Below are 10390 nucleotides of genomic sequence, written 5' to 3'. Positions count from 1 at the left end.
TGCATATATATTTCCCTATATTGTCATACTACAACTAGTGGCACGTACCTACGTGACTACTACACCGCTGTACAAAAACTCCGCAGGCATTTCAGCAAATGTACGGAGCTCCAAAAGTGCCCAACGATCATACTGAAAATATGACTCGGCACACTGCACCAACCATTGTAAAAATAGCAAAAATACAATACAAGCAGAGAGCGAGAGACGGGCAGCCCAACACACCGGCGCCATCTTGGAGGAGAGGAGATACAGTTAAGTTAAGTTTCACTTTAACTTCAATCACTTCTACTTCAAGCGCTTCTACTTCTCAACTTCTGCTACACGCTTCTGGAGCTCAGAACTGAAGAAAAACAGTTTGTGCATGTAAGAGAAGCATCCTTTCTGCACAGAGACGGGACAAAAGAAACGGAAGAAACCCTGCAGAAGCAGAACCTGCAGAGTGGTAAATCCCAGCTGACTTCAGAGCCAGTAGCCGGACCTTCGTCCCTCCAATCGTTGATAGGTGACTTTTGAGGAAAAATCAGCCTTTCAGTTACCGGAGCATCTCAGGCCTTGCTGGTATAATTTTAAGCAGCTGTGGAATATTCTGACATCTCCTTCTGGTGAGAGAGAGACTTTTTAATGCATTTTCTGGTGATCATACATCACAATAATCAGACAAACTACAGCTCATTTTGGACACAATTGTAACTACTCCACAAACAAAACCAGTCCAAAAAATCTGCCTTTTTAATTTTCACTGATTTGAATAATCAAGTAGACCTTTGATACAAAGCTATTTGTTATTCATTTGTTTGTTATGCATAATCTTAATCAGATATATCACAGATTATTATTTTTGTAATAAAATCAACTAAATTTGTGATTATTTTGGCATATCTGTGTGTATTAACTGATTTGATGCCCTTTAAACATGAGAAAAGAATTCACGTTTCAGTTTACATTTAATTTGGGGTTAGAGACTGATTTTTCCTCTGAAAAGAGGTGGTGCCCACACACACAACGAGGTTATTTGCATAATAAATGCATATCTTATGAGCTTAACTCATAACTGATAATTTACAATCTATATCTAACCCCATATCCCTCTACACATGTTAGGCTGCCTTCAGGCCCAGGCCTCCCTTGCAAAAGAGATCTGTGATCTCAATGGGATTTGCCTGGTTAAATAAAGGTTAATAAATAATAAGAATTAAAAAAAGTAATTGAACAGCCATGACTTGAAAGTAGTCTTCATCCGCTTTCTGCTAGATACATTGTATAATTACGGCTGGTTCCAGCATTTTAGGGATGAAAATTAGAGGTGCTAATAACGGCGCATAATGGGACAATTATCACAGATGCCAATAGGTACCGAAACACCTATATTGGCCTAAATTATCGGCCCTACCGATATATCGACCGGGCTCTAGTAAGTACAGGCTTTAGAGTTTATTGAAAATTATAATTGGTTGCTAATAATAAATGTTTACTTTCTCTGCTGGGTAACTTTTTTTGCTCGTTTTACTAGTCACAAACTTCTGGCTAAATAGAGTAATGGACTGTACTTATTTAGTGCCTTTCTATCTTATCAAGACACTCAAAACTCTTTACACTACAATCTGTGCCTCATTTACCCATTCATACAACACTCTACTAAATCTCTACAAAGATAATTGAACAAATCATTCTAAACAGACTAATCAGAGCTTTATCACATTCATACACCAATGGGACACGCATCAGAGGCAATGAGGGGTTCAGTGTCTTGCCCAGGAACACTTCGGCATGTGACTGCTGGTGTATTCGAACCCCCAACTCTTGCGTTGGAGGATGACTGCTCTAGCCAGTCAGCCACAGCCGCCCCTATATTTTTTCCTCTGAATGGTAAAAATAAAAATATAATTGTAAATGTATTTATAATTCTAACAATACATAGATTTGAAAACTGATCTCTTATTGGTTTAGTTGTTTTGTATGTATATACCGGTATGTCAAGTGTCCCTTTTGTCATTCAATACTGTTGTTAGATACCAGGATTTCTGGTCTGATGCGATACCGTGTAAAAATCAGGCAGGTATCGGCGATATGATACCGATACTAGTACTTTGTGCAAATGTACCTAATGTGTCAGATAAACCTAAAAAGAGCAGTGTATTTCAAATCAAAGTTGCATAAAGAATGCAAGACATCAAAGTAATTTAGCTATTTTAAACTCAGGAGTATGTTGAGGTAGTGACCTCATTTACAAACCAGATTCCAAAAAAGTTGGGACACTAAACAAATTGTGAATAAAAACTGAATGCAATGATGTGGAGATGGCAAATGTCAATATTTTATTCGTAATATAACATAGATGACAGATTAAAAGTTTAATCTGAGTAAATGTAACATTTTAAAGGAAAAATATGTTGATTCAAAATTTCACAGTGTCAACAAATCCCAAAAAAGTTGGGACAAGTAGCAATAAGTGGCTGGAAAAAGGAAATTGAGCATATAACGAACAGCTGGAAGACCAATTAACACTAATTAGGTCAATTGACAACATGATTGGGTATAAAAAGAGCTTCTCAGAGTGTCAGTGTCTCTCAGAAGACAAGATGGTAAGAGGATCACCAATTCCACCATTGTTGCGCAGAAAGATAGTGGAGCAATACCAGAATGGTGTTACCCAGCATAAAATAGCAAAGACTTTTAAGTTATCATCATCAACCGTACATAACATCATCAAAAGATTCAGAGAATCTGGAACAATCGCTGTGCGTAAGGGTCAAGGCCGTAAAACTCTACTGGATGCTCGTGATCTCCCGGCCCTTAAACGTCACTGCACCTCAAACAGGAATGCCACTGTCAAGTATATCGCTTTCCCGTAGCGAGGCAGTCACTGGCGAAATGACAGGTCCTCGCGCGCAGCCTCTCCTCCAAGGAGTCGAGAAACTAACCTTAGCGCCGTGGTATTACCTGCAGCTCCCCAAGGCGGTCTCATGAAGGCTGTGATGAGGTGACTCATCCAGAATATTAACGACCTTCTTCTGCGCGTCACACCCAAATCTCACTCCGTTCCTCGTCCCGTCCAAGCAGCAGGGTCAGGCCGGCTGGCACGGAGAAACGCGCGTTCACGGTCACCCACCTCTTAATTTAGCGTTGCAATTGTTATCTGTTCTGGTAATCTTTAGAGTCCAGGAAGAGGACTCAGGGGTGTTGTTTTACACTTTCTTGCCAGGAAACCGTTAAAAACCTCCTAATATCAGATGTTAAAGTGGAACCAAGCCTCACCATGTATTCTGCTCAACAAAGGTGAAATAATAGTCAAGATTTATACGTTTTGCGTTGCTTTAATTAATAATTTTGCAAGGGAATACAGCGACAAGCATAATTTCACTACAAATACTTATACATGATAATAGAGAAAAACACTTTATAACTAGGCGGACAATAAATCAATGTGTCTCCAAGAGCCCTTGGAGACTTGTGTAAACCACCTCAGTTCACCACTCAAGCTGACAGATGTTCTTTTTCCTCAAAATGCCTCAACGCTTGAATGCACCTCTGAGCACTGTCTCACTAAACCCAGTTTGGTTCTCTCCGATTTTCCTTATATACTTGCCCTGATCTGACAGATTAATTGGTTTGGAGCAGTCGGACCGGGAAGTCCTCTTACCCTGGTCTTTAGGACGATTCTAATAGAATTTTCTCCCACACGGGTAAAAGGCAAATTTCCTGCTCCCCAGGAGGGGGATACCGGCCTTCCCTACGCAGCACAGCTATCCCAAATTGGAAGGAATGAGGCTTTGGACATACCCGGGCCAAGCAGATAGGAGGAGGGAATAATCCTGGTCTCGTCTTAACAAGTGAAGAGTTAGGTCTGATCTCGTCTCAGAGAGACCAGAGATAAATCCAAGACTCGTCTTAGACCGGCGTGTTCCATCCCCTTCGGGTGCCCCTGCCCTCCGAGCTGCGTGCTGAAGTCCTTTCTGCTCTTCTCTTCCTCCGGCTTGCTTGTGCTTGTGCCCCGTTCTGCCTGACTAAGGGACTTTTATACACTTTTCCCCCTCCCCTAAGGAGGTTCAAATGTTTCACTATACGCCTCAACCAATCACTCCTCTCATTGGGACATATGAGACCATGCCCAGGGGATGCATCAGGCGCTTACTTTCCAAAGTTTACTTTTTAATTTAATTAATTTTGAAAGCCGTTAATGCTTTTCCTCCCATTACCAAATCAGCATGGAAGTTGCCTTGTGTATTCTCGAGATTGGGACATATGAGAACATGCTCAGAGGGTGCACCCAAGCGTCTACTTTTCTAAGTTTACTTTCCAATTTAATCACTCTGGAAGCTGTTAATGTCCTTTCTTCATTAGCTTGAAAGTTTTTAATGTCTTTTCTTAATTAGCTTGAAGGTTGTTAATGTCTTTTCTTAATTAGCTTGCCCAGAGGGGGTCGCATAATTTATCCTTGATCTTGCTCTTCCTCTCCTTGAGATTGGGTACAGGCCTTCCTTTGTTTCACACATTCTGCCAGCAATGAGTAACTAATAAAAAGTTATTAAAAAGGGATAGAAACAAACATCTACTAATGTCATGCAAACTGTTAACAAACTTTAAGGTACCATTTAGCAGCATTGGTCTGAACCTTGTCTGATTTCAATTTATTATGACTGGCTTTTTCTATTAAGAGAAATAGAACCAAACATTTAATAATGTCATACAAAATGTTAACAAACTTTTAGGTACCGTTTTAGCAGCATTGGTTTGAATATAGTCTGATTTCAACTTATTATAACTGGCTTCTTCCGCCTGGATGCCAGTTTTCCAACACAAGGAAATAACAGAATGGGCTCAGGAATACTTCCAGAAAGCATCGTCAGTGAACACAATCCACCGTGCCATCTGCCGTTGCCAGCTGAAACTCTACAGTGCAAAGAGGAAGCCATTTCTAAGCAAGCTCCACAAGCTCAGATGTTTGCACTGGACCAGGGGTCATTTAAAATAGAGTGTGGCAAAATGGAAGACTGTTCTGTGGTCAGATGAGTCACGATTTGAAGTTCTTTATGGAACACTGGGACGCCATGTCATCTGGACCAGAGAGGACAAGGATAGCCCAAGTTGTTATCAACGCTCCGTTCAGATGCCTGCCTCACTGATGGTATGGGGTTGCATGAGCGCTTGTGGCATGGGCAGCTTGCATGTCTGGAAAGGCACCATTAATGCAGAGAACTATGTTCAGGTTCTAGAACAACATATGCTCCCATCTAGACGTCATCTCTTTCAGGGAAGACCCTGCATTTTTCAACACCATAATGCCAGACCACATTCTGCAGCAATCACAACATCATGGCTACGTAGGAGAAGGATCCGGGTACTGAAATGGCCAGCCTGCAGTCCAGATCTTTCACCTATAGAGAACATTTGGCACATCATAAAGAGGAAGGTGCGACAAAGAAGGCCAAAGACGATTGAACAGTGAGAGGCCTGTATTAGACATGAATGGGAGAGCATTCCTATTTCTAAACTGGAGAAACTGGTCTCCTCTGTCCCCAGACGTCTGTTGAGTGTTGTAAGAAGAAGGGGGGATGCCACACAGTGGGAAAAATGGACTTGTCCCAACTTTTTTGGGATTTGTTGACACCATGAAATTTAGAAACAACAGATTTTTCCCTTAAAATGATACATTCTCTCAGTTTAAACTTTTGATCTGTGATTTGTGTTCTATTCTGAATAAAATATTAGATGTTGGCACCTCCACATCATTGCATTCAGTTTATATTCACAATTTGTTTAGTGTCCCAACATTTTTGGAATCCGGTTTGTACAATAGAGATGAGCTGAGAAAACCGTAACCTGTATAAATTAAGGTTGAATTAAAAACAAAAAAAAACAACAGAGGACACAATCGTACAAAATATGCAAAAATGGTTTTTCAAACACGAAAAATAAAAAAAATAAGGAAAATTATAAAACTATTAAAATAAAATATTAAATATCTATTAAATAATATATATGTTTTAAATATGTTTTTTAATCCATATTTTGTATTTTCAGAGTTTTCCAAGGCAGTTTTATTACCATTGCTCTATATAATTTGATGACAACTTGTCTATAAAATCCACTTTTAATTATCAATATTCTTTAGGAAACCGTACCTGAAAAAATTTGGGCTTTTTTGCCCATGTGACATTATCTCAGTGATGCACATTATTATTCCAAACTAAACTCATACAGTTTTTTGAAGCATGAATTAATTTTGTTACTTATTTCATAACCATATGTATTAATTTAAACTACTCTGACCAGCTGCAGCATTTCTTAGCACAGCTTGAAGCTCCACATTTCCTCCCTCTGTACCTGGATAGTCCTGCAGCCCTGAGGGACTCATCCAGAGCAGCAGCAGCACCTGACTCTTTATTCTCCTCCTCTGTCTGCCTCATCAATGCCTCATATTCTGTACTGTGGTTTAACTGAGATTTGTAGAGTTAATGTGTTGAAATTTTTGGGTGTAATCATTGATGAACAGCTAACATGGAAAAATCACATAAATTCTGTAAGAACAAAAATATCTAAATCTATTGCAGTACTAAAGTCAGGGAATTATTAAATGATAAAGCTCTGTACATGTTGTATAACACAATCATTGTTCCACATTTAATCTATTTCATTGATGTTTGGGGGAAAGCGTGTAAAACATTTACAAAACCAATTTTTATTTTACAGAAAAGAGCTGTAAGAATTATCACCAGAAAGCATTACAGTCACCCATCAAGCACATTATTTTATCAACTGAACTTATTGAAGTTCCATGATTTGGTAGATTATAGTATTTTATCAGTTATGTATAGGGCTCAAAATAACACATTACCATTAAATATCCAAAGAAATGTTGTTAAAAGACAAAGTTGTTATAATCTTAAGGGGATAGAGATATTTGTCAAACCAAAATTCAGAACTAGTCTGAAGGGAAGGTCTACCTCAATCCAAGGAGTTGGATTGTGGAATGGTCTAGAGAGTGATGTGAAAAATGACAAGTCAATGTGAACATTTAAGAAAAAGATCAAAACTGAATTGTTAAAAAAGTATATATGAAGTAGATTAGTGTGTGTTTTGTATTAGAATTAGAAAAATTAGAAAGTTATTCATTTTGTTCTGTTACTTGAAGATTATTATGATTGAAATAATTGTTTGAAAAAAGGGGCAGATATAATAAGATTTTTTCTTCTTTCTGCTGCCTTTCATTTTAAATCTTTTATATCTTTTTTTTATATTATGGAATTGTTTTGTACTTTTTTAAAATGAATAAACTATATACCATACCATACCAACTGGAAGTGTTTTACAAGGTTTGTTGTGTTGCCACAGTTTTTACAGATTTTCAACAAACCTCACAAACTGCTTCCTGGCTGTTTTTGGAGCTGAAATGGTTCCACACATGACTCTGTTATGCTCCGCCTTGTGTTTACAGACTGAGACTGAGCACAAGCAGCGTGCCACTGCGCTTACACGCATTACGCACTTACCCAGGCGGAAGAAAATGTAGTTCCCAGTAACCGTGTTTCATTTAGACAAGATCTCAATAGTTTAGTTACTTTCCACCATCTTCCTGTTAATGATATGCAAAAGTATCAAAAGTATCGATAGTTTGATTTAAGGATCGATTCTAGAGCGATATGTTCTTGTATCGATAGGACCATTTTTAGAAGTGAACTTGTGTGTATGTTTTTGTGTGTGTTTGTATCTGCAGATTGCGCTGAACGTTTCTGGAAAAGGAGACAGCCTGTCACCTTGGGATGGTGTTCTTGATTTACCAGAACAAACGCTCATTCACAACCGCAGTCAACAGCTGATCGGTGCGTAAAAATATCAGCTTCTTGGATTCAATCCGACTTTTTTTAAACGTCATTTAAAACGTCAAGGTCAAAATGCCTGGTTGACAGCATATGGGGAGTGTTTCATTATTTTTTTCTGAATGCTGCATCAGAACTAAATCATGCTACTAACCAGCAGAAATGTGGCAGATAAAATCAGAAATTGTGCTGATGAATGCATTGAGGCAGCATTTGTTTAAATTAGAGCAGTCTTTTTCTGATAAGCTTGTCAAGAGTTTATAGAAAAATGGCTATGATAAGTTTTTAACCCTCGTATCTGTCAGATCTGATGAGGATAGAAATGGAAGATCTTCTCATTTGCTCATGTTATTCATCAGAGTCTAAATAAAAAAATTCCCAGTAAAATTTAGCATGAGGCTGATGTGAAAAGTGTTGCCAACACCACCCTCCTTGTTTCCATATTTAGACCATTTGGGAGTTTCAGAAGAAGAGATGAGTGACATGGTGTCTGATGTAGAGTCGGTCATCACTTTCTACTGCAAGTCTCGCAACATTACCTTCACCCCTGAGCTCAGCTGGCCACATCTGCTCAAACCCCTGCTGGGGCTCCGGTTACCCCGCAGCGATCTCTACAACTGCTTCTACGCTGTCATGAATAAATATGTCCCCAGGTAAATCTTCTCAGCTCCTCTGCCTTTTTCATCCCTTCCCATCTCTCTGGGAGTGTCAATGGAGGTGATTTTCAGAGTGAAATCAGAGTCAAAGCGAGGGTTGCAGCCTCAACTCCTCTATGCAGGAAGGAGGTTTGTGTGTGTGTGTGCGTGCTTCAGGCTTGATTGAATCCAGATGTTTTCCTCTGTTTTCCCTGTGTGTGTGAGCCTGGCTGATGGCTCGCAGAGAAGAGAGCAGAGTATTAGTTGCTGTGGACAGAATGGAAAATGTTTAAATGTGTAAAAGATCATACCTAAATCATTTTAAATCACTTTTTAAATCATTTAAATTAATACTTATATGTGATTTTGTATGTGTGATTGAAGATTTTTTGATCAAGTTGTAAGGTAAAGAAATAATCAGCAGTTAGACTATGCAACTGTTTGATAACCTTACGAGCAAACAAAGGAGTAACCCCTAAGTGTTGAACTGTATAAAGTATGTGACCTCATTCTAAGCAGAATAGAATGAAAAACATTGGGACAAACTGTTCCAGGAGGGTGCAACACCCTCCTTGAAACAGAATGGTCTAGAAGTTGGTAAGAGTGACAGTTCCATAGAGCCAATCATAAAGCTTACAGCAGAAGGCTTCACTTGTAGGGGTGAGCCTCGCTGATCGGGCATGTCTGGACTTGCCATCAAAGTAACAAAAGCTATAAAAGGAAGAGATGCGAGCAGAACTGGGCTGAATAGGGTTTGGAGTTGGTCAGGAGAGGACAATTATGGATTGCTTTCCACTGAAGATTTGGACGATCCGAAAAGGACTTCTTTTAGGCAAGACCGAAGTTTCATTTTAGGTTCAGTCCGGATCAAAGCCACACAAATCTTCAAAATTTGAACAGCTGTTTCGAGCTCGGGGGCGCTTATTCTTCCCAGTTTCGGGGAATGGATTTTTTCTCATCTTTTTAAAAGCAAAGCGTCTTCTGAGACTAAGACAACATGCTGGTAAGAGACGCTCCCTAATTACCGTTCTTTTATAAATTTATACCAAATAACAGCAATAGCACATCTAACAACAAGAAGGTCAGAGAAATATCAGCAACACTTTGGGGTCATCTACTCATTACTGCCATATACTAATAGAGAGATGTGATAAGTAAGAAACATCGATTTGAGTGAATATCCTCTAAAGTTGACAGAGAAGTATCAGATTTCTTAAAAGTTTTTGCACGCTCTGGGGCTCTACGGCGTGGCTCGGCTCGAAAAGGAAGGGAAGGCTTTCCCTCAATGACTTATACAAGCTTCAAGGACTCATAACTCCCTATCTCAGCTCATCAGAGCAAGGAAATCCCAACTTTTTTGGACTCCCAGTCCTTTAGACATCAAAATCAATTAACAGGATCCTCCCTCGAGCAATGTATGGGCTCTTGATTACTGATTTCACTATATAACCGAATGTAATCATCGTATTGGATTGTGCATAACGCTGTTCCCCTTGCAAATCATTAATTAAAGCAAAGCATAAAATGTATAATTCTGAACTATCATTTCACTACTTCGTGTTCATGGATCTTAGAAGCTTGGCTCAACTCTTAACAAAATTAGGAGGTTTTAAAGGTTTCTTCAGCTGTGAGTAATTAAACAACATCCTAGAATCTTATCCCTGGATTCTAAAAAGAACCAGATCAGTAATAATAGCCATTCTACAACCAAGGTGGGCGGTCGTTAATGTGAGTTTCCCTGTGGATGACGATCCAACTCCGGCTACTAGGTTGGGTGAGTCACTGGGTGAGATAAGGGTGTGGCTCACAAATGGAGGTCGTTAACAAATCTGTGTGAGTCTCCTTCAACACAGCCTTAAGTAGAACTAACCTAAGCAGTGTTTCCCTTAGATAACTTGCCATGGCGGGGCGCTCATCTCGTCCATGATTTTTGTT

General features: G+C 39.3%; 1 protein-coding gene across 1 annotated transcript in view; it reads left to right on the top strand.

Moving 5' to 3' along the window:
• tbc1d23 (TBC1 domain family, member 23) overlaps window positions 1-10390 on the top strand; it is a 117051-nt gene that overhangs the window by 70710 nt on the left and 35951 nt on the right. The window contains exons 4-5 of the mRNA XM_037674364.1: window positions 7718-7823; window positions 8269-8473. Of these exons, the coding sequence (XP_037530292.1) occupies window positions 7718-7823; window positions 8269-8473 (311 nt within the window). The remainder of the gene's footprint in view (window positions 1-7717; window positions 7824-8268; window positions 8474-10390) is intronic.

This window comes from Nematolebias whitei, chromosome 3, assembly GCF_014905685.2.
Source record: "Nematolebias whitei isolate Nwh7 chromosome 3, NemWhi1, whole genome shotgun sequence".
NCBI lineage: Eukaryota > Metazoa > Chordata > Actinopteri > Cyprinodontiformes > Rivulidae > Nematolebias > Nematolebias whitei.
Note: the sequence above shows the minus strand (reverse complement) of the source record. Positions and strands in the feature narration are given on the sequence as shown.